This window comes from Cucumis melo, chromosome 12 (genome assembly GCF_025177605.1).
Source record: "Cucumis melo cultivar AY chromosome 12, USDA_Cmelo_AY_1.0, whole genome shotgun sequence".
NCBI lineage: Eukaryota > Viridiplantae > Streptophyta > Magnoliopsida > Cucurbitales > Cucurbitaceae > Cucumis > Cucumis melo.
The window spans coordinates 23902742-23927502 of record NC_066868.1 but is presented as its reverse complement, the minus strand read 5'-3'; the positions used below and the strand labels follow the sequence as shown (position 1 = coordinate 23927502).

The 24761-nt window shown below is 34.5% G+C and overlaps 2 protein-coding genes across 6 annotated transcripts; both read left to right on the top strand.

Moving 5' to 3' along the window:
• Window positions 1-2159: 2159 nt before the first annotated feature.
• LOC103486239 (mediator of RNA polymerase II transcription subunit 16) lies at window positions 2160-13324 on the top strand. 4 transcript variants are annotated; one of them, XM_008444120.3, is made up of 17 exons: window positions 2160-2757; window positions 3034-3102; window positions 3469-3557; window positions 4525-4637; window positions 4842-4943; window positions 5492-5579; window positions 5928-6524; window positions 6951-7569; window positions 7960-8039; window positions 8167-8249; window positions 8604-8840; window positions 9283-9454; window positions 9814-10334; window positions 10572-10748; window positions 11116-11493; window positions 11884-12331; window positions 12922-13324. In XM_008444120.3, the coding sequence occupies exons 1-16, from the start codon at window positions 2516-2518 to the stop codon at window positions 12028-12030; spliced, it is 3714 nt and encodes a 1237-aa protein (XP_008442342.1). In that variant the 5' UTR covers window positions 2160-2515; the 3' UTR covers window positions 12031-12331; window positions 12922-13324. The 4 variants fall into 4 exon arrangements, with proteins under 4 accessions (XP_008442342.1, XP_050935846.1, XP_050935848.1 ...); XM_051079889.1 differs by having other exon boundaries at window positions 5492-5606; XM_051079891.1 differs by lacking the exons at window positions 2160-2757; window positions 3034-3102 and having other exon boundaries at window positions 5497-5579.
• Window positions 13325-16752: 3428 nt separating this feature from the next.
• On the top strand, window positions 16753-22995 carry LOC103486246 (uncharacterized). Of its 2 annotated transcripts, XM_008444133.3 has the most exons (12): window positions 16768-17183; window positions 17295-17379; window positions 17448-17578; window positions 17673-17775; window positions 17951-17965; window positions 18531-18676; window positions 18819-19017; window positions 20142-20216; window positions 20386-20502; window positions 20831-20875; window positions 21116-21217; window positions 22299-22995. In XM_008444133.3, the coding sequence occupies exons 1-12, from the start codon at window positions 16900-16902 to the stop codon at window positions 22317-22319; spliced, it is 1323 nt and encodes a 440-aa protein (XP_008442355.1). In that variant the 5' UTR covers window positions 16768-16899; the 3' UTR covers window positions 22320-22995. The 2 variants fall into 2 exon arrangements, with proteins under 2 accessions (XP_016899912.1, XP_008442355.1); XM_017044423.2 differs by lacking the exon at window positions 20831-20875 and having other exon boundaries at window positions 16753-17183.
• Window positions 22996-24761: the final 1766 nt, after the last annotated feature.

The following is a 24761-nucleotide window of genomic DNA, read 5'->3' as shown; positions in this document are numbered from 1 at the left end:
TTGAGCACACAAGATAAGTTGCTAGGATTGCAAATAGTCTTGACACATGAAAAACAAAAAGGTTCAATAAAGGGCTCTAATCGAATGCTATGATTGTCTTTCTTGTTTGAGAAGCCAATGACTTTGTTTGAAAAGAAACGAAATTCATCCTTGTAGTATATTTGCTTTACCTTGACACATGATGCAATGTTAGCATATTTCCACAAGTTTGCATACGGACATTGACTTGATGATAATGTAGGGTTATGGTGAAAATTGTATCGATGGTGAAAAAGTCTTGGGGTGAGCCAAATTTGTGGAAGTTGCACCATAAGTCTTCAGCAACATTTATTGACTTGTGACATACTCCAAGTGATCCAATATTTTATTGTGAATGAACTATAATTCTCGGAGTTGAAAATTTTGATTATTGGTGAACCATGATTGTTACAAAAGATGTGAGTTCTTAAAATATCATGACAAGATGCAATTTGTTGGGTTTTTACAAAACATTAGACGAGCAATTATTTCACACCTTTCGTAATATATGCTTTTAGTTTCAAATCATTCAAATTTAAAGTACTTAAAAACTTAGTATACTTGATCAGATGTGTGAGTAATCTAGTGATTCGAAATAGTGTTTTTTTATAATTGGAATTTAAGAAATATTTATATGTTTGCTTGTAATAATTTATCACATGGAGAAAATTTATTTTTTCTCACATTTTTATGTTCCTAATTTTATGGTCTTCTTCGATATGGATAAGTATGAAATACTCAATTGTCCATCAAATTTCACATGTGATAGTTAAACTTTTTTTTTTTTTTTCTTTTTGTATTTTATAATATTTTTATTAATAGTTATTAAAGTGACCTCTATGCACATAAAGTATTGGCTACTTGAAGTAAAAAAAGCAACACACACCTTGTCACTTGAGGTTCTTCAAAGAGTTGGAATGTAATCAAGATTATTGAAAATCCGAAGAGAGTTGGAAAACATGCGTAGTCGAAAAACATAATAAAAATGTGAGTGTGACATGAAAACGGTGAGAAAGATGATTGGATTGTATTTTATACAACAAATCAGATCCAAAATGCTCAATTTAAACATAAGTTTTGGAATACATTACATTACAAACCATAGCCAAACATCTCCCCTTCAAATTCTTGAATAGCTTTCATATTTACACCAAAATTTTACGTTTTCTCTACTATTAAAATACTTTTTTTTCCATATAATTAACTACCTATATTTATCATTTCCCTTTAAAACTATATCATTTTCTAACTTTTTAACCTTTTTATTTTAGAAATTAACTAGAATGCATTTCCCACGTGTTTTTGTACAGTCCACCCAAATGTGCTACAAGTAGATATTTGTTGGTAATTGAAAGGGTTTCACGGAGATATCCAAACGTGTAATGAACACCAAAAGGTATGTGGTTCAAAATAATCATTACCCAAATTTATGCTAAAACAATTATTACTTTTATTTTAAGCTAAATTATACAAAAGATCCCTTAGGTACAATATCTGTGAACTTTCTAAATTTTCAAAAATACACATACACTTAAAAAAAAGATACCTTAGGTACAATACTCTTCCTAAAATATTCTCTATTTTTTTCCCCTCTATTCTTAAAAGCTTCCTTACTTCCTTGGTTAATTGTGTGACATTTGTTTATCAAATAACAATACATAAGTAAATAAAGATCGCCAACCTTGATTAGAGTATATAGAGTGTACAATAAGACAAAAAAGAATAATAGAAGCACCCATAAGATTATAGACATCATGTTTTAACGAGATTATACACAAATACCGAAAGTATCTATAAACAATAAGAATATTGATAGCACTAGTAATGCACCGTCTAATCCCACTTAATTTGAGATTGTTCTAAGATGTTATGTTGTTATTTGACTATTTTGTAGACTTTTAGTATATAGGAATTCCTTTGACTCTACCCAACGAAGATATTAGCAAAATATGATTAAAAGAAAAAAATCACTTTATTTAACATGGAGTAGAAATTATTGGCTATTAAATGTGATTTTTAACGTGAATTAGATTAGACATAAAATGTGATTTTAGAGTAAAATTATATAACCTCATGACCATAAAAGAAAAAAAGAAAAAGAAATCAAAGCTTTTCCTCAGTATATATAGAATATAGATTAACTTGTTGTTTTGGGATTGGGATTGAGGAAGAAAGAGGAGGAAGACGAAGCGTGAAGTTGAAGGGCCATGAAACGACTGTCGACTGTATTGAGGAATCTGCTGCTTCCTGGATGTTCGGCCAACTCCAAACCCTAAGCACAAAGCAGAAAGACAAACCCACTCACCAATTTTCTTTATTTATATATATATTTTAAGAAAAGCCAAATCCAAAGCCACCCACATTAACCCCACTACTCTCTCAACAGTGATACCTGTCATCCTCAATTGCGACTTTCCACCACTTGCATTGCGTTCTCTCTTTCTCTCTCTCTTTCTCTCTCTCTTTCTATATAAATTAGGGTTCTCTTTCCTGTCCAATGACTCAAGTTTCCAACGCTACGGAAGGGGAGGAACAACCCCAGGTTCAGCCTTTGGAGCTTCCCAAAGTGTCCGACAAAACTGAACCTTTGCCTGCTCAGGAGGAGGTTATGGAAAAGCCTGATGATTCAATGGACGAGGACTTGGTCACTCCTGCTACTGTTTTTCGAATTAAGCTTAAGCAGCCAAGATCCAATTTGCAGCATAAAATGAGCGTTCCTGAACTCTGTCGCAATTTTAGGTTAGTTTTGCTTCGTGGGTTTTCGGTTTTATCTGCTTTGGATGGTTTTATTGTTATTGGAATATTAATGCTCATGTTCCTAAACTTGGAATTTTGTGATTATTACTTTGAGGGATAAATTTGGATATGCTAATTAGTCTAATGGTTATTGCACGTGGAGAATTGGGCGGAATTGGACCCAATTGGCTTAAACATTAGTTTGGTGGTTTTATGCTTTGAGTTTTACTTACTTCAGGGAGCTTCAATTTCATCTCTCTCCTGGGTTTTATTTTTCAGTGCTGTTGCTTGGTGTGGCAAGTTGAATGCTATTGCCTGTGCATCCGAGACATGTGCGAGAATTCCGAGGTTAGCTTTCATTTATTTATGATCATGTTTTGGATGAGTCATGTGAGTTTGTGGTTTCATTTCAAACGAAGGTGCGATGAAATAAATCATATACCATCTTGGGCTATTTTCATTTCTAGAAATTGTTTGCTCTATACGTGCCAAGAATTGAAGGACTTTAGTTGTATAATTAAAGCTCATCTTACGGCTACTCTTATTTATGTAAGAACGGCTGGTGAATCCATTCTAAGTAATTTTTCCCCTTCTCTAATATGTGCAACAATTAGGGAGTTCTAGTGTGTTACCCTTTCGATTAAACTTTCTTTCTAACCGTTTTTGTGTCAAATTTGTCTTCTTAGTTACATCATGGTTTTGATCTTTTTTTAGTTCCAACGCAAACCCACCGTTTTGGATCCCCATTCACATTGTGATTCCAGAGCGACCGACAGAGTGTGCTGTGTTCAATGTCATTGCAGGTATACTGTGTGCTAATGTGCTTACATATCTCGTTCTATCACTCTTTAACTTTATGGTGATATTTTACTGCTGGGAGATTTTAATATGTCATTTTGTAAAACTGGGGAACCTATAAGCCTAGAATTTTGGTTTTATGAGTATTCTTTTGCTTTGTTAGCTTGCAACTGTTAGTTTTATTTTTATTTCAGTTGTAACAACCGTATCTTGGATTTTCAGTTTACTCCCAACTTATTTGGGTGGCTAGGCGGTTAGCTTGTTTTCAATAACATTCTCTCGGCTTTGGCTATTTACATCTAATTTTAAACTGGTTGGCCTAGTGGTCAAGGCCATGTAAATGTAAATGGCCTGGAGGGAATGAATCAAACCATGGTGGGCACTAATGCAAGATTTAATTTCCTACAAGTTACCTTGGCAAAAAAATGTAGTAGGGATACATGGTTGCTCCTTGAGAATAGTCAATTTTGCGAGCTGGCCTGAACACTCGAAAGTATAAAGAAAATCCTAGAGTTTTACTGTCTAATAATTTGGTTGACTTTAATTTGTATATTCTCGATAATCATTCTCCACATTTTTCCCCTTGAATTGGTTTGTCATATAGGATTTGGTGACTATTTACTTAGTCTAACGAGTTGAACTTGGGAGAAAGTTGAGTTTATTATGGATAGAAGAGGTATCAGTAGAGCACCATTATTTCAGGGTAAAATCATGAAAAAATTATGCAAAACTCGGGAGAAAGTTGAGTTTTGGATAGAAGAGGTATCGGCAGAATACCATTATATCAGGGAAAAGTCATGAAAAAATCATGTAGAACTTGGGAGAAAGTTGAGTTCATTTTGGATATAAGAGGAATGGGTACCTGGTAGAGCACCATTGTTTCGGGGAATTTTTTTTGTCATGATTTTTCCCCAGATGCATTTTATTTTCCTTGTTTGAAATTTTCAGTAAAGTGTATTTCACATTCTGCAGACTCTCCTCGGGATTCTGTTCAATTTATTGAATGGTCCCCGACTTCCTGTCCACGTGCTTTGCTAATAGCTAATTTCCATGGGAGGACAACTATTTGGACCCAGCCTTCTCGAGTAAGCTCAAATTATATATTTCCTCAACAAATGTAATGGTAGTTTCTATCTTTCAAAATCAAGATTTCCTAATAATTAGTGTTTTAATCAAGGGTTCATGTCCACAAGCTTTACCTTTTAGTGGTCTTGCATATGCTCTTAAACTATATATGAGCATACATCTTATCTTCTTTTGATTTGTTTTACCGTTCTATTTTCCTCCAGGGTCCAGCTAACCTTGTTCGGGATGCTAGCTGCTGGCAGCTTGAGCATGAATGGCGACAGGATATTGCAGTTGTTACAAAGTGGCTGTCAGGGTTGTCTGCAGTATGTTATAATCTATGATACATAGTCTTACATTTTTAATGGTTTATTTAGATTTTTAATTTATGTTAAGTTTGTAGCTTGCAATAATTGTTTTTTAGCATTTGGTGTGAGGCCAATATCTGCTATGGAAATTTTAAGATATAATTGTCTCTTCATATCTTTTACTTAGTTAAGTTACTTTAAGATTTAGACTTAAGTTCTATACTAATAATGTTTTTAGATTTGCAGTTTCAAATTTTTTACTAAACTTCTAAGCAATTGTAATTGATGCTCAAGTACACAAAGTAAAGCATAATGTATTTGAAGTTTCATTTCGGTTTTCAGTGATCGGTCTGAGCTTCTCCATTATGTTAAATATTTAATTTGAGGTTTACTCATACATTTGCATTTTCTAACTATGCCATTACCTCGATTTCCTTTTCTGGTGGTGCTTATCATTTCTTTTAGTTTCATTCCATCTTGTACTTAGGTCATATACTTGTCTTCTTTTTCATTCAGGTAACTAGGGTGTTTTCTTAATCATTTTTTTAACATGTTTACAATATCAGTATAGGTGGCTTTCGTCAAAATCCAACTCATCAAATTCCAAGCCAAATTTTGAGGAAAAATTTCTTCCACAGCAGTCACAAACGTCAGGTTGTTCCAAATTTAAATCTTTTTCGTGTGAGTTACTTTTACATATATCCGATTCTGCAGATTTGTAGTTCAGGATCACATATCTACTTCATTGTTGATTATAAAATTGTTTCAAGTATATGTATTTTTTCCAATGTTCCTAAATGTCCACATTGAATTAGGCCAATGATCAAAAGGGAAAACTAAAAATTTAAGTTTCTTTGAGTTGGGGTTTGTCTTATGGGGACTACCCAAGGCATGTGTGCCCTTCCTTGGACACCGTGGTTATTATAAACACAAAGACATATGTCCAGAATTTGTCAAATGTTCTTAAGAAATGTCTAATGAAGTAATTTGCTTCTGTTTCAGCTAGGTGGCCAAATTTTCTTTGCGTTTGTTCAGTTTTCTCTTCAGGCTCTGTTCAACTTCATTGGTCCCAGTGGCCTCCTAGTCAAAATAGCTCACCACCAAAATGGTTCTGCACAAGCAAAGGACTTTTGGGTGCTGGACCAAGTGGAATCATGGCTGCTGATGCTATCATAACAGATAGTGGTGCCATGCACGTGGCAGGAGTTCCAATTGTAAATCCATCCACTGTTGTTGTCTGGGAGGTTACTCCTGGCCCTGGAAATGGGTTTCAGGCCACCCCGAAGACAAACACAAGCAATGGGGTCCCTGCCCCACTCAGTCCTCCTAATTGGTCTGGTTTTGCCCCATTGGCTGCATATCTTTTTAGCTGGCAAGAGTTTTTATTATCTGAGTTAAAGCAAGGAAAAAAGCAGACAGATCAAGATGTTAATGATACTATTCCACTTCATTGTTCACCAGTTTCTAATTTTTCTGCATATGTCTCCCCTGAGGCTGCGGCTCAATCTGCCACAACTACTACATGGGGTTCTGGAGTTACTGCTGTTGCCTTTGACCCAACTCGGGGTGGCTCTGTTATAGCGATTGTTATAGTTGAGGGTAACTATCTGTACAATGAATTTTCAATTAGCTTCTCTTTCATATCATGAAAATTTTACTGCTGTTTATGGTTTATTTTCTTGTGAGAGGAACTATTTCACTAGGTGGGAAGTTTGAACCTATAGAAATAGATGCCTCTATTATGATGTAAAGGGGATTGCTGATGTGGCTCGGTTGAGATTTTAACTTAATAGTACCTTCCCATGGGCTTTAACTTTCGTCGTTTTTTTTTGCAATTGCCCTCTTTTTTGCCCCCTTCCTTTTGGTAGCTGCAAGCTATACATCACATGCGCATGTAAACACACACATACATATACATACATATACATACATACATAATACATGCGTATACCTACACACATATACCTCTTTTAATTAGCCCTTTTTGTATATCTGATTTTGATGATGGTCTAATTACTCATGCAGGACAGTACATGTCTCCTTATGATCCAGATGAAGGTCCTTCAATTTCTGGTTGGAGAGTACAACGCTGGGAATCCTCACTTCAGCCTGTTGTTCTCCATCAAATTTTTGGAAGTCCCACTGCCAGCTTCAGTGGTCAGGCACCCACGCAAACAGTTTGGTTATCTAAAGTGGACACAAGCATTTCACCAACTAGCGATTTTAAATCTAATCAATCAGCAGTATCGGGGCCAAACTCTGATCTGCGGAAGCTGTCTGGGGCTTATATTGATAAGGCAAAAAAAGTTTGTTTTGATCCATTTGATCTTCCCAGTGATGTCAGAACACTTGCTCGAATAGTGTATTCTGCTCATGGTGGTGAGATTGCTGTTGCTTTTCTCTGTGGTGGGGTGCATGTTTTCTCTGGTCCGAACTTCGCTCCTGTTGAGAACTACCAGATCAATGTTGGACCAGCCATTGCTGCCCCTGCTTTTTCTTCCACTAGCTGCTGTTCAGCATCTGTTTGGCATGATGTAAATAAGGACTGCACCATGTTGAGGATCATTCGTGTTCTTCCTCCTGCAGCTCCTAGCAATCAGCTGAAGGCAAACTCTTCAACTTGGGAGCGTGCAATTGCTGAAAGGTGAATTGATGGTGGCTATTCTTTGGTATTTCTTGTATTCTAATGAAATTATTATATGCTACTTCTCAGCTGAAGTGTTGGATGATTTTTCTCTGTCGTGTTAAATCTCCAATAAATCCAAAAGGTTAAGCTGATGGGTTATGGTAAATTAAATTATCTTATATCAATACTTCTAACACTCCTTTAGACTTGTGGACTCACAATTTGTAAAAGAACAAACAAGTGACTATCAATATTAACTGAAGAGGGGTTCAAACCCAAGGCCTCCGACTATGATACAATTTTAAATCACCAATTAACCCAAAAGCTTAAGCTGATGGGTTATAGTAGATCTATTTATATCAATAATTTTAACATCATGGTTATTCTGAATAATTTATATTTCTGTAGATTTTGGTGGAGCCTTCTTGTTGGTGTTGATTGGTGGGATGCTGTTGGCTGTACACAGAGTGCTGCTGAAGATGGCATTGGTATGCATGAATGAGTTTTGTGTTATTGTCACTACATAAATGACCGTGCAAGTGAGAGATCAAGATTTGTCTAAAGAACATGACAGTTTTTAAAAGGCATCTCTAATTGATGAATATGTCATTTCAGTTTCTCCAAATAGCGTCATAGCAGTTTTGGATGCTGATTTTCATTCACTTCCTTCTAGCCAGCACAGGCAGCAGTATGGTCCTGTAAGTTCTCCATTGTTTTGTTATCACTGCCTGTAGCAATTTAAATCTTTTCAAACTACTTTTTACATTCAACTCCCCAGATCTCAAAGTGCATGTTATCTATTGCTTTTCATTTGCGTATCTGGTTGTTTTCGTTCCTTGTTTTGAGCTACCTTATGAACCCATTACTTGTGCCTTTCTTACTTTCATCTGATTGGAGGTTTGGAATTGTTTTTTTTTCCTTAAAAAATATCTGTAGCGACCTTCATCTCATCCTTGGAGCTGGTTATTCATATTTTAGAGAATCGTGACTTGTTTTCTCAACTGCCTATGAGCTTCTTTTCATTTTTTTTTTCTGTCTTGTCCACAATGCAGAGCTTGGACAGGATAAAATGCAGATTGTTGGAAGGCACTAATGCCCAAGAAGTCAGGGCAATGGTTTTAGATATGCAAGCAAGGTTGTTACTGGATATGTTGGGTAAAGGAATTGAATCTGCTTTAATAAACCCATCTGCTTTACTATCTGAGCCATGGCATGCATCTGGTGAAACATTATCTGGCATTGATCCCGAAGCAATGGCTGTAGAACCAGCACTGATTCCCAGCATTCAGGTTTGATTTGTCTAGCTTCAAACTTGGAACCTGATGTTTGCCCAAGGGACGAAAGGAGAGGCTAATTCTAATTGATGAAGAAAAGTAAATCTAATCCTAATTAAGGAAACAAATACTAATCTTAATCAATTAAGACTTTGTCCAAGATATCCCTATTTATCCAAGACCTGAAATATCATGTACTTTTTATATTTATTACAGTAAAGAAACTAGAGTCAATGCAATCAGAACATATGAAGTGCTTTTGTCTTTCATCACGATGGCTTGGGTATATGGCCTCCAAACATGCCTAGCCACTTTTAAGCTGATAAGAGTGGCTATGACTTTCTAATGATTATTAAACTGTGGGCAAGGGCATTACTTAATTGTTCTCTCTCTTTTACTTTTATGTTCAATTAAAATCATCTCTTTCACTTATTTCGAGAGTTGCAAAGTGATGCAGGCTTATGTTGATGCTGTGCTTGATCTTGCTTCACATTTCATTACACGTTTGCGACGTTATGCTAGTTTCTGCCGCACTTTGGCAAGTCATGCTGTTACAGCTGGAACTGGTAGCAACCGTAATATAGTGGCTAGTCCTACTCCGAGTTCTGCATCTCCTGCAACAAGCCAGGGTGAGTTTACTTTGTTGTCTTATCAATAAATGTTGAGAAAGGGATTTCTTTGATTATTGTCCCACATTGAAAATTTTCAAGTTTTCAAAATTCGATCAAATTGTTTCTTGCTTGTTCCGTTATCTTTTCCTTTTTCTTTGTTTATTTTTATCTCTAAATTTTTATTATTAAACAATAGTTTTGTTTATTTATGATTAAAATTTATTTTATTTATACATTAGTACGCAGCTTTAAGATGGCTCATTTCCTTTGATGATGCTTAGACAACTCCTTGGTTGCTTCATGCAAAAATAGAGGCATGCCACATCTAGGTTAACCTAGGTTGCTTGCAATTTTAAATTTTTATTATGTGTTTCTAGGTGCTCAAAGCAGTACAACAAGTACTACAGGAAGCACCCAGATGCAAGCTTGGGTACAAGGGGCAATTGCCAAGATTAGCAGCACAACTGATGGAGTAACCAGTTCAACACCAAACCCGATTAGTGGTTCATCAACCTTTATGCCAATAAGCATCAACACTGGAACTTTTCCTGGAACCCCAGCTGTCCGACTTATTGGGGACTGCCATTTCTTACACCGATTATGCCAACTTTTGCTCTTTTGTTTCTTCTTTCGCCGAACTCAGCTTCCCCGTTATATTGGTAATTCACAAAGAAATGCTGATGCAAACATCCAAAAACCTCAACCTGCTGTTCCTGGAAAAGTGGAAGAGATCAACTCCAATTCTGTCAAGCCTGTGCAAAATATAGTTAAGCCTGATGAAAGTCAAATAGTTCGAGCTAGTCAGCTTGTAACTGGAGCTAAAGGTGCTGAAGAAGGGCTTGCTGGTAGGTCAAGAATTGGTACAGGCAATGCTGGTCAAGGATATACTTCTGAGGAGGTAGAACAAGTTACTTTTTCCAAATTTTATCTACCTTTACTCTGTTTTAGCCCTCTTGGGATAATTCCCAGTTTACCTGAGCTATCTAGTTGGTGGTATTTACCATTTATGGTATAGGCAGTTGGGTGAATTCTTTTTATCTGCAAGGAAAGATCCTTATTTGACAAGAAGTTAATTAGGCAAGTTCATAATTTTATACAAAAAAAGGCTTGAACTGCTTTAATTTTTACTTTGCAGGTGAAAGTCCTCTTCCTCATACTTATAGATCTCTGCCGCCGTACTGCTAGTCTTCCACATCCATTACCTGTTTCCCAGGTTGGGAGTAGTAATATCCAAGTGCGTCTGCATTACATTGATGGCAACTATACTGTATTACCCGAAGTTGTGGAAGCTTCTCTTGGTCCACATATGCAGGTATATAATGTTTGTTGCTTTTAGGGATTATGAAGATCGTATCGTATGTTCTCCATAAATTTTTTTGTTGGCAATGTCTTAAGGAATTGATCTTTATTATCTTATAATCTTGGATGGCTAATAATACATTGAAGCGTTACTGTATTATAAGAGAAGTTGCTCTTTTGATTCTTTTACTTAATCGTTCCCCTTGAGATGGGCGGAGAGGTCATATTGGTATTTGTATTTGAATATAACATCTAACATTGATGGTGGTAGGACTTGACATTGAATATTGGCCTAACATCTTCTGTGTAACTGGAAGTCCTACAGTTGACATTTACCTTAGAGCTAATTAATTTCTACTTCTTATGGCCTGGCTGTGCAGAATATGCCCCGGCCTAGAGGTGCAGATGCTGCTGGTCTGTTGCTACGGGAATTAGAACTCCACCCTCCAGCTGAAGAATGGCACAGGCGGAATATGTATGGTGGGCCTTGGTCTGATGTAGATGACCTGGGTCCCAATGACGATAGTTCTAAGCTTAGTAATTCATCAGATCCTCTTGATCTCAACTCATTGGAAAATTGCAATGTTTATTATGGAGCTAATGGTTTGTGGCCTAGGAAGCGTAGGATGTCTGAAAGAGATGCTGCTTTTGGCTTGAATACGTCCATTGGCCTTGGAGCATTCCTAGGCATAATGGGATCTCGTAGAGATGTTGTGACTGCTGTCTGGAAGACTGGTCTCGAAGGGGTTTGGTATAAGGTCTGATGTGTAGTTCCCTTGTCACTTTTCACATATTCTATCAATGATTCTAGTACATTGATGTTGTTTTGCAAGTATTGAGACTTGAGAGAAATTGATAGGTTGAAGACAGTACAAATTAGATTCCAAAATCTCACTACATATTTGGGACAATAAAATGGATACAACTTGTGTCAATACATTAAAATTTTATTCAACTCTAGGAAGCAGATGGCAATGAGTTGTTTTGCAATAATATCAGTTTAGTGCAACATGTTTCTAGATTTAATTGGCCTCATATTGATAGTGTACTACTTATTATAAATTTAGAGAGATTTGACTAGTGCAGAATATGTATTGCTATTCTTTGTGTTGTTTTGATTGTGAATCTTGTGACTTTATGATTTGCAGTGTATGAGATGTTTGAGGCAGACATCAGCTTTTGCTTCACCTGGTGCTACTAATGATACTACTCAAAACGAGAGGGAGACTTGGTGGATTAGCCGGTGGGCTTATGGATGCCCAATGTGTGGTGGAACATGGGTTCGAGTTGTATAGTTATGCATTGCCGTGTACAACCCTGGCTTCAACAATAGGGTCGCAATGCTCACTTTCGTCCAGTGATATTTGCTGTGTCATTTATAATTTTGCAGACTTTCAGCTACCATCAGACCAAATTTTCAAAATCCTTTCCTCGATGCTGAAATAAGGCTCAAGTTCATGCAATCAAATTGCTTCATATGATAAAGTACGGTTACACTAGCGATACAATTACATGAGATAGGGAATACAGTTACACGAGTTGGAGGATGGACCCCATCTTTACCTTATTTGGCACTGCATGTGCTGCCCACCAGAGGTATGTTGTATTCGATCTTCTGTTATCTGAATTTGATGATTTGGAATTTCTAACTCTTTATTCTTCCTCTGGAAAGAAGTTAAACAGAAAGAATTACTAATTCGAGTGTAGCTAGTTTAATTGATACCAAAGAGACAGAGGGAGCCTCATTGACTGAAGTCATTATTTTCAACTGAGCAGCTGTTCTATATGTTCTTTAATAGAAAACGTGCCATGAGGTTTAACATATTCAAGCAGCGCATATTGAAAATAAATGATTATGGCTCTCGTTTTTCTTTAGTAGGTTAAGAGATGAAATATGGAAGCCTGTTCCTTCAATGCTCTATTTTCAAACTACTCTTGATGGAAATAGTTGAAATGATTTTAATTGTCATCTTCTACGTGTGTTTTATGCCTGTTGACGCTCAAATTAGAGCTGTGCATGACTTCCTTTTTCTTGTTTTCTCCTGCCAATTCGCAATTTTATGATTATTAAGAAATGCTTAACTACAGATATGCGCTTACAGTTTTTTGGTTTTTTTTTTTGTTTCCAACCGTTGTTTTGTACTACTTATGTCTTCAACCCTTTTTGTACCTCTTTGAAATTACAGTGTGGAGTTCCTCATGCGTGGGGAGCTTGACGAGTACCATTATCTTGTTCATAAAAAGCACACTACAGTGACCAATATAACGAGAAGGATGTCTGGCTTAGAAGGCAAGAAAAGATTTTTCCCCCTATGAACGTATCTATCTACCTGATTCATTGCCATCAAAATGGGGAGGTAGGGGCAGTGGAGCATGTAACTGAGGCAGTCTTTTAGTTTTGTACATATTAGCCCATTGTTATGTAATAGAGTTGAGCATGGAGATAGATAATGGAAGCTTGAAGGCTTCATTAGGTTGCAGTTGTACAAGTGATAATTATGCACCACCTAGATGACAGTGGCTGACATGACTTGTATAAAAATGGATACTCTATAAATTAAATTGAACAGTAATTATTTTGAACTGGAATGTATGTCTTCATTTGCAAGCTAACCCTCATGAGTCATTAGAAAGATTGACAATCCTCATTAAAAAGCTAGTAGTATGCATGCTTTTGGCTTAAGGTTGTGGGTGTGGGATGAAAGGGAAGAATGCAGTGAGAAGTAGAAACTCAAAATGGAAGATGGGTGAATGTTTCTGTTTCATTGTAGGGAAGTGAACGACTTTATTGTTCTTTGAAACTGTTAGAGGAGGGACATGGATTCCCCATTGAAGTTGGCATTTGTTTGGGGTCCCATGGTATGGGAGTGGAAAACAAAAGGGCTTGTGACACTTTTTGGATTGTACTTTTGTTTGATACTGGGTTTATCATTTGGGATAGGAGCATTTGAACTTTTGACCGAAAAAATGTAATCCATGCTTATTCAACGACAATTATTTATACCCTCGTAAAAATATGGTTTTTCTACTCTCATTTTTCTTCTTTGCTTTTAATCTTAGGAAAATTTCAATATATACTTTTAGAATTTTGACGTTTGTATTAACTTAAATCTTAAATTGATAATTGTATCAATTTAAACTATGCATTTTATGAATTGCATCGGTTAAAACTCCAAATTAATTATCGCATCCATTTAGATTCTAAAATTTTACAAGCATATCAATTTAGACCATGAACATGTATATGTATGTATTAATTTAAACTCTCAATTATGTTAATGTGAGGGTTTAAATTGGTATATGTATGAAAGTTCAAGTTTAAATTTATGTATTTATAAAAGTTTAAGATTTAAATTGATAGAAAGATTTAGAGAGAATATTTAATTTAACTAAGAAATTTTATAAATATGCTAAAATAATTTTTTTTTTACTTGACGAGGAATTCACATGTTTTTAGGATAATTTTACCTTATCATTAATATCAATTATATAGGTAATTCAATTATATTTTTTCTTATTTACATTATATTTATCATTAATATCTAAATTATAACTTCCTTAATTATTATCTTAATTAATATAAAATTTTAATTATTAATGAAAAAAAAGTTACCTTATATAAATTGTTTTAATTTATTATCAAATAATATATCATTTAATATAAAAATAATTTTCAAAATTGATCTAGATTAATTCTTCATCAGCAGCATAAATCATCATAATTCATCATTTGTATGATAAATCATTTTAAATCCATACATAACATAAATAAACCTCATTAGACTTTGATGAATCGTTAAGTGGTACGTCATATGTTGTTTCTCCTTCATTCATCTACATATAAATACAATAAAAACATTAGCATATAGCAAATGAAATATATACTTTAATAAATTTATAATATATTTACTGGTTTTAACTGTTTCCTCTTGTCATGTGTTGACATTTTTGCTTCCGGTGTTTCAAAGACAACATTCGGTTTCACAAATTTCTGATTTTAGTACACCACAATTTGTGTACCTGTAGGTTCTCTTAACTCTTGTTCATTATCGTATGATATATAGTTTGTAGCGATTCGTACTGAATTGATTCTTCATATCTATTTTTCTCCTACCATATATATACATATTATATTTTGTTTAACGATTTATACCATTTCCTTCAAAAACTTAAAAATATACCTTTGTATTATCGTCAATCAGAATTGGATCATCCTTGTTTGATTTAATATGTTTCAACCTTGATCCTAGGAATCTTTTGCTTTGACGCACCATTTTTTTTCAACTGCATGTACAGATTATGATACAATATAAACTACCATTTACGATATCATGAGTTTTATAGATTCCAACTTCAATTTTTAAGTAGAAACATAGCCGAACTTCAAAAACATCATACCAAACAGTTTAAGAATATAAACATCATAACGAAATATATAAATATTGCAATTTGTGGTTTTAAGAGACAACACTTTACATCCATCGATTTCATAGTATAAATCATGAATGTTAATAAACCCTAAATGCTTCTACAGTCTCATTTTCTAAATAAAATAGTAGGAAAACGACGGTTTAAGACTTTAAAGAAATACAATTTGATGCAAATATACCCCATTTTATTTCATATAAGAAGTATAAATCACCGTAATGGAAGAAGTGATGGAAAATGACTCATGCTCAGATGGAACTGTTGGAGACGAAGAAGAAAACCCTAACGTGAGCTCGTAATGGTTGATTGTAAAGGACTGGGAAAGACGAAGAATGAAAAGCGGATTGTAGTTTTCATTAGACGAAATGTTATTTCTTTATACGTGCAATGATACCCGGCCCCCTTTTCAACGTCTCAAAAACTTCTCTTTTCAATTTTTTTCGTTTACATTAAAAAAATATGGGTATTAACATAAATTCACCTAGCCTTTTGTGAAATAAATTGGCCCATTTAGGACTTTTATGTAATATATTAAGAAGAAAGATCCATTGTATAATATCATATAACAATTATGCCATTTGAGTTAAAAGTCCAAATTGATATAACTAAAAGTTTAGGATTTAAATTGATATAACCTCCAAAAATTAAAGTTTAAAGTAATTCAATTATTAGTTTAAGGTAAATGTATATATTGATATAATCCCTAAAGTTTAAAGATACAAATTGAAGTTTGTCCTTTAATTTTTCTTTTGACGCTTTTATCAATTATTCAACTCGTTGAGATATGAGACATTTACAAATATAACAATGAGGTCAAAAGAGTTTGCACAAGACAAAAAAATATAAGTTTTATAGTCTGTCAATAATGTACCAAATCGTTAATAACAATATGTTTGTGATACAGTTTATCACTATAGAAACCTATCAGAAGTAAAGTGTATCAATACTATATATTTTTTATATTTATAGTTTTTTGAAAAGGTAGGTGTATTTGTTCAAACTATTGGGGGATCTCAATATATAACACATAAAATCAAAAATTTTAGAAGACTAAAAATCAAATTAAAGTTACACGTTTGCCACATTTACTATTGTAAAAACGTTATAGATAATTAGTAACAAGAAAAGTGAGCATCGTTTAATTACTTTTGGTGTTGTTTACTTGTTATTTATAGAAAATGTTCAATCTTTTACATTTGAAAATGTGTTGTATCTCATTATTATTATTGTTTTAGCTGGAAAAATTATCAATTTTGACATTTTTATTATTATCATTGTTTTGTGGGTAAAGATAAAGATAATGAAAATCAAAATATTGTCATTAAGAGAACCAAAAGATTTTGAGCATAAATACTACTTATGTTTGTACTTAAAACTTAAAAGAATTTATAACTTTAAGTAAACACGATCAAAAGCAATTTAATTACTGGTCGACTTTTATAATGGTTCGGTGAATGGGGTTATAATGCATATGTTTAGTCCCAAACCAAACAAAAGTTTAGGAGGAAAAAAGAAAAAAGTCCTTTTAAGGAAAAAAGAAAGCTTTGTGGGTTCAACTCAACTGTCGAGCGATACGACGAGTCGACCAGTGGCAATTGATTATCTACCAGTTGTATAAGAAGGCCGACATGTCGTCCTTTGTCGATTCGTTTCATCTCCATTGCTGAGTTCTTGGGCCATCTTCAGCTACTACCCATTCCTCTTTGAGATTCTTCGTTCAACGGAGAACGAGCAAGATGAGCAGTACTCAGGGATCCCACTCCCTGGCCTTCAGGGTGATGAGGCTCTGTAGGCCGTCATTTCAAGTTGATCCTCCTCTCCGCATCGATCCCGTTGATTTACTCGTCGGTGAGGACATCTTAGACGATCCTGTGGCTGCTAACCAACTCCCTCGCCTCCTTGCAGCACAGTTTTCTGACGATTCCGACTCCGATCTCAGCTACAGTTCCAGATTCCTTCTTCATGATTCCTCTGATGCAATGGGTCTCACTGGCCTCCTCGTACTCCCTCAAGCTTTCGGGTTTTTTCTCTCTCTCTATTTCTCTACCTCCTCCATCCAATTGGATGAATTGATCTGTTTGTGTCTTTCGTTTGTTAACTGTTGGCTGTATGTATGGTAACCATCTCCCAGGGCGATTTATTTGGGCGAAACTTTCTGTAGCTATATCAGTGTGAATAATAGCTCCAATTTTGAAGTCAGGGACGTTATAATCAAGGTCGGTTTTCATTCCCTTTAGGCATTACGAAATGCGTTCTGCTGTTAAATTTAGAGCTTTCTGTGCAGGCAGAAATTCAAACGGAGAGGCAGAGAATTCTTCTTCTGGATTCATCAAAATCCCCTGTTGAAACTATACGTGCTGGGGGCCGTTACGACTTCATTGTTGAACACGATGTGAAGGAACTCGGAGCTCATACGTAAGCTTGAGATTGAAAGTTGGCTACTATGCCTGCGAAGTGGTTTCTTTGCTGATTAAGTACTTCTAAATGATGCTTCATTTCGTTATTATAGGCTAGTCTGCACTGCATTGTACAATGATGGTGATGGTGAGCGTAAATATCTTCCACAGTTTTTCAAGTTCATGGTTGCAAATCCACTTTCGGTCAGAACAAAGGTAATATGCTCTTTGGATCTTACAATTATCGACATACAACTTTTCTTTTCCAAAATTTGTGGCCTTTTTCTTTTCGCCTTTGGTAAATTTTATTGAAACCTTTCAGTGGCTTTCGTTGCTTAGTTCTGGGTTTATTATCAGATATCTGATATTCTTCGAATTACTTCATCTGCAGGTCCGAGTTGTGAAGGTATGTTTTGCTGACTAAAAGCAGTCAACGTAAGTTTAGAATGTCTCATAAGTATTGAAGTTAGAGTATATTTATTGCTTTTAGATGTCAAAGTAAATCCTTATATTCAATTGTAGCATATTGTTTTATATCATAGAAGTAATCGTTTTTATCTTGGTATTCTGAAAACTCTTTTTCTTTGTTCCTCTACATTCACCATAAAAGAAACGGTAATTTTTGGCCAATATTCGTTTCATTTTAGGGACATATTTTTTTATATATTTTTTTAAAATTTGTTGAAGTTATATGATTTTCTCGAGTAGGGAGGAATTGTTTGCCTATAACTCATATTGATTATTGATTGTTTGTTGATGATTTGTGTTGATGTGGTGAAGTGCTCTCAGCTCCTTCTCTTAGTAGTTTTTAGTGCTATGACTTTGTAGTTATGCTAGATTCTTGATCTTGATTGTATAAAGCATCAATAGTGGTGATTATTGCTATGCTACTGTACTTTCCGATTTCCGGTTTTCCTGTGTTCGGAAATTTCACTAAGAGCTATCATATGATAGTTATCTTTGTATTTCAGGAAAGTACATTTTTAGAAGCTTGCATTGAAAATCATACAAAAGCAAATCTATTTATGGACCAAGTTGATTTTGAACCTTCTCCAAACTGGAATGCAGTGATAATAAATGCTGATGAACATCACTCTGAACATAAATCAACAACAAGGTATGGATCATATGCAGTTCAGTGATATTAAATAATTGATTATCGTACTAATTCGTGTCATGAATTTATCGTTCCATGGTTGAGTATTTTGCTATTGATTTCTTCCCTCATATTCAAGCGTATGTTGATTTTTGTGCTGCAGAGAGGTCTTCAAGCCTCCTGTATTGGTCAGATCAGGTGGAGGAATCCATAATTTTCTTTATCAATTGAAATGTTCAACGCACGGTCCTTCTTCTCCGCTGAAAGTTGAGGGAAGTAATATTCTTGGTAAACTTCAGATAACATGGCGTACAAATATGGGTGAACCTGGACGACTGCAAACACAACAGATTTTGGGTTCTGTGAGTGTTTTAATATCATAGAATAATTTAAAAAGAAATTCAATTATATGGTACTTTTGTTGATGATTTGGTTATTGGTAAGCAACCTCTCATGTGCTGCGGAAGATTTATCTTGGTTTTATCAATTGATTACTGCCAATGGAATGTTAAGAATAAACAGTGTTTAAATCCTGGTGTCCATTGTATGTTCTTTAAATGGTTTCCAATTGTGACGCGATTATTTTACTTTGCAATGTCTGAAATTTTGCTGACGACTGTTTATCACATGATATCAAGAATTTTTATTTCTCTAAAACCTTGCTTTGATCTCCCATGTTTATTACCCTGCTGTTCTTTTCGAATGCCTCATATGAAACCCACTATATGGTTGATAAATGCACGGATGATTGTTAACTGAGTCTTGTCAAAATCATATTTAGAACATAGTTATGCGTAGGGTTCACTCGTATTTTTTCCTATAAGGAAAGAAAAATATTAATATTTGTTTACTTTGATAAATTTTGAACTTTTGATGCACAAAATTTGATATTGACATCATCTATTGGTTACATGTTATTATAGTTGGTGTGAATGTTTAATACTTTTTACCTTGAGTTAAGAAACTAAAATTTTCCTTTATTCGAGCTTTAAACTTTTGGATTTATTGGCTATTTAGTATAGTATAAACTAATTTAGACCGTGAAACTACAATTAATAGTTCTTTTTATGACATCTACGACTCTGGATAATTATAGCTAGGCTAGAGCTAATATGTGTCAAACTGAAACTTCTAATAGAGATGCATTTAGATGAGATAAAAGATTTAAGATGACCCGTTGCTTTAATATTTTGTTGAAGTATTGATATGAAACTAAATTTACCTGATCTATTAGTCTAAGCTTTTGAATTACATTTAAGTTGGTATCAAAACGAGTGTAGGATGAGTTCGTGTGTTTGAATGTTCAGGGTATTTCATCTCCACCAACTTGTTGGCTTTTGTGCTAATTTCTAAGTCCACACAAGTAAGGAAGAGGGAAAGGGTGTTTAAAAATTAAATTTTTTATAACCGATCAACTAGCCTTGGGTTGATTTGCTGATTTAGTAGCCTATATTTCTCTCATTGGTCGTTTATATTTGTTTTGTAGCCCATTACTCGTAAGGAGCTTGAGTTGAATGTTGTTGAGATGCCAGATGTTATCAGATTGGAGAGGCCTTTTACGGTAATTTTCCTTTTGTTGTTTTTTAATTGAAGAGTTCATCTAATAAGGTAGATAAAATCAAATTAATTAGTCATTCTCCAGTAGAGGTTGATTCTGCGTTAATTCTGCCTCTTAATCTCACCATTTTCCCAGATATATTTTGGAATTGATTTATTTATTTCTTCTTCAGTTACATATGCGTCTCACAACACAGATTGAGAGGGAATTGGGCCCTTTTGAGGTCTGGATGTTACCTAACGGTTCGGATGAGGAAAAGGTTGTTATGGTTAATGGTCTTCAGACAGTGGTATGTTCACTCGTTCTGTCTTAATTATGGTATACTATCCTTCTACTAGAATACGTCATTTCTGATAATTCGTATGTTAGAAGCTGGTGTAATTTCTTTTGTTGTGCTCAGATCAATCCGTTTGTCACGAGCGCAAGCATCTTTTCCAGTTGAACTTGTGTTTGAAATATAGGAACTTTCGCTTTTTCCAACATTGACCGATTAATTTGTTCCTTAACACCGTGTTATGGTGAGGGATGACATGTTGGAAAAGCTGCCGAAACTAGAATTTCTTTATGCATCCGTTTTGTAAACGTGTTTCTGATTTTGTAGTTGAAATTTTCAACAGGTCATACCAAGAGTTGAGCCATATGGTTCCACAGATTTTCACCTGGTATGATTGACAAATTTATATGATGGCTTGTCACTCTGATAGTGATTTCATTTTATTAAATAAAAAAAAAATTCCTCATTTGTTATGCCATTCTATGCATGTGTATTGTTCAACCATTAAAAACCAGGACGGCTGAGATGGAAACAAATTATAGCCTTTTGAGCTTCTCCATCATGTTGACACTTTTTTTTCTATATAGAACCGCTGAAACTATTCTGACTTCTGCCTTTGTTCAACCAGAACCTCATTGCCACTAAGCCCGGAGTGCAGAGAATCGCAGGCATTAAAGTCTTTGACACTAAGGAGAAGAAAGCCTATGACCACCCTTTGCCAGATCTAGAGGTTTAAATTTATCTCATTTATTTGGAAACATCATTTTCATTGCCTTGCACGTGAACAAATTTAATATCTTGTTTGAACACGTTTGCAGTTTCTATGTTAGGTGCTCACGTTCACGTTAAGAGATACCTATTATTGATAAAATGCTCTGAATGAACTGGTTTAGATGCCAATAGGAAGCATTGATGCTAAACGACTAGTGTCGGTGTTGGAAATGTGTTAAAACACATTATTTGGAGTGTCCTTTTTATTTCATTAACTTTGTACATGCAGAGGAAACACGTAGGGTAAGGCACCATTAAGACGCGGGAACCTGTTGTGGGGATAAAATAAGAAGGAAACAAAAGTGATGGGTTTTTCTTTTCGGCTCTAGGGAATAGATAATTTCACTTGATTAACCTCAATAAAGTGGGGGATTTGTGAAAATAATGTTTTGAGTAGCCAATTACTCTTAAGGAAATTCTTTTCGTTTTGTGAAACACTTGAATTTCTTTTCTGGTTTAAAAGTATCATATCTTTAAAGAAATTAGATACACTTTATGTTTAAATTTGCTTTAAATCGAATCGATAAGGACAGAATTGGATGTACAATTATTTTCAGCACATAATTTATTGTTTTACAAAACATTAATAGTAAAAGTATTAAAATTATTTTCAACGATATGGTTTACTGTAGGCCCCGTTCTTGTTTAATGTTCTTAGAAATGACTTGTCCCCACGTTTGCTTCTTAGATTGGACCTCTAAGATCGTTTGCATAATTTGGTATTTGTGGCAGTACTACGTTTCTGCTTCTTAGGTTGCATCTCTAAGATCGTTTACATAATTTGGTGTTTGTGGCAGTACTATAATTTACACAATTTAATCAAAATTGTAAAGTTAGGAAAGAAGAGAAGTATGCTATTAGATATTGCTGAGATCTCAATGCAATAGGGTGCTTAGGTGGGATACTTGCTGGAAAGTATTCCTAATGTTTGGGGGGATTTTCTGTTTGTGAGCCTAACTCATTTCCTAATTTGATTGAGAAACGCTATTCGAATCATAAACTTTCACTGCCAAATTCACAAAATCCATTTTTGGCTGCAGATTTATGTCGATTTGGAATGAACGTCTCGGCTCTGACTGATCTGGTCTTCTCAAGAGTTCACTTCCCGCATTGTTTAGGATGCAGAAGTAAACATCCCATGATCTGCATTTCCTGAAATTCAATTAGTCTCATGGAACCAACGATCAAGCCCGACACTCGTTCGCAAGCGTATGCACGATAGAAACACTCTCATTAGATGCCTATATCTACTCCATTCTCATTCTTTGGTAAATTATTGCAAATTATTGCAAAGATGGTCTTTCCAAAAGAGGCAAATGGGTAGTAATGTTGATCCTTCCTTGGTATTGTTTCTTCAAATGGGAAGGAGGAACAATACAGAGGATATGTTGGTAACAATGTGTTATATTAAAAAAGAAAAAGAAATGGCCTTTCTTTCATTAAAAGGAAATGTCAGAAGTGACCTTTCCTTGTTATGAAGAGACGGATATACTTCATATAGCCGCACGGTGCCGTACGAAACAAATATATATTTTTGGGTCCCTAAGAAAATCCTAATTTGACCTAATTGAGCACATGGGTTTGTTTAGAATCATTGATGAATAGACAATTGGCCAATAGGACTTAATTCCTTGGCATAGCTGTGATTGTTGGTTTGCTATCGTCTCTCATTAAATGATTGTCGTGCAACTTTATCCTAATCAGAATCTCTATCAAAACATTTCATTTTTATCTTTAGTAACTCTTTAATTCCTGTTTTTGTTTATGTTTCTTTTCTTTGTACTGTTAGCTTATTTAGTATTACTTAAATTACTCTCAAGTGAGAAAAAGAGGGGAAACAACTTAAAAAGGTTTGAAGTTGGCATCTAATATTTAATATTTGGTCTTCAAAGTTTAAGAAGAAAAGAAAACAAAGAAGATAGAGATGGCTTTAATAGGGGGAATAAGTAGTAGGCTACTAATCATACCATTAAAAAATTATTAGCATGGGCATTATAAATGTTAAACTTCAAGCTCAAGGTTAGTGCAGTCATACCAATGTGGCTGACAAATCTATACAATCAGGTTAAAGTGGGTAGATGTGTGCAATTGTTGGTTGAAATTAGTTTTTCAACTAAACAACTACTGACTAGGTTTGGTTTAGTATATGTTCAAATCGATTTTGACTCTCGAGTAAAAACAGACAATTTATTTCTTTAAAATTTTTAAAAACAATTTTCAATTTGGACTTTTTCCAACCAACATAATATGTGTACAAATTATAACAAACGCACTTGGGTGTAAGGTCAACTTGAATTTTCGAGTTTGTCTAGGATACTACCTTAACGAAAACCAACCCAAACAATGTACACCCTACCAAAAGTGACTGATCACCCTTCTTCGATTGATTGCTTTTGGTTCGATTAGTTGTCGATGTTTTTTCTGTTTTCTGGTCTATCATGCTCACCTATTTTATATGCTTTAATTGACATACAAATGTAAAAATAAACTATACGATTAAATATATGAACTAAAAAAATTATCTATGAATGATTGATTCATCGACTTTATTGGTATTAAATAACTTGATTATATGAGTTTCAATAACAAACATTAATCAAAGAACTTATCTTTTCTTCTTTCTCTTTGCATATTTAATGAAGTAATCCATCTTTCTTTTCAACTTAAAACCTCAAACATAGATTTCCTAAATCTCAACTATAAATTTAGATCTTTTTGACTCAAAAGAATTTAACTCAATCTAGTAAACCATCAAAAAGGGAGGCTGGTGAAATATATAATTGGTCACGAGTTGCGTTGAGGGGTCCAACTTGTAGACACGGCGGACACAGGGCTTACGAACGGACCGCTCTCTCATTTCCTCCTGCCACTCCCACCCTCCCTATATGCTTACGTCTCCACTTTATCACATTTCACTTATTTCTTGAAAACATAAATCCCATTTTATCCGAATTCATTTCACACTCACCTATGGGTCGGTTTCATCCCTTTCCACAAATCTTTGTTTGTTTGTTTGTGGAAACACAATACCAACTATATTACTTTATATTATACATATCTTTCTCCATCAAATTAAAATATAATGTTACATCATCTCATTATCCTTATAATCATCACGGTCAAAATATCAAATACCATCTTTCTAGATATGTATAAAATAATAAACTAGTCGTGCTGATATATATCTATATCTCAGTTAAACTAAATATAACAAAATGTAATAAAATTTTAATTCTATCTATCATCGGTAGAATCTAAAATTTTGTTATATTTCGTAAATATTATAAATATTCATAGATTTATCAATATCTATTATCGATGTAATATAAAATTTTGTTATATCTGTAAATATTAAGAATGTATTTGGTGTATTACTTAATTGAATTACCATTTTAGCTTTAAAATCATACAGAGAATATTGTAAATGAAAAAGAAGGTAAAGATGGTGTAAAAAGGCAACTAATTGGTGACGTGCATTCAATCACCACATTACTTCAATACCA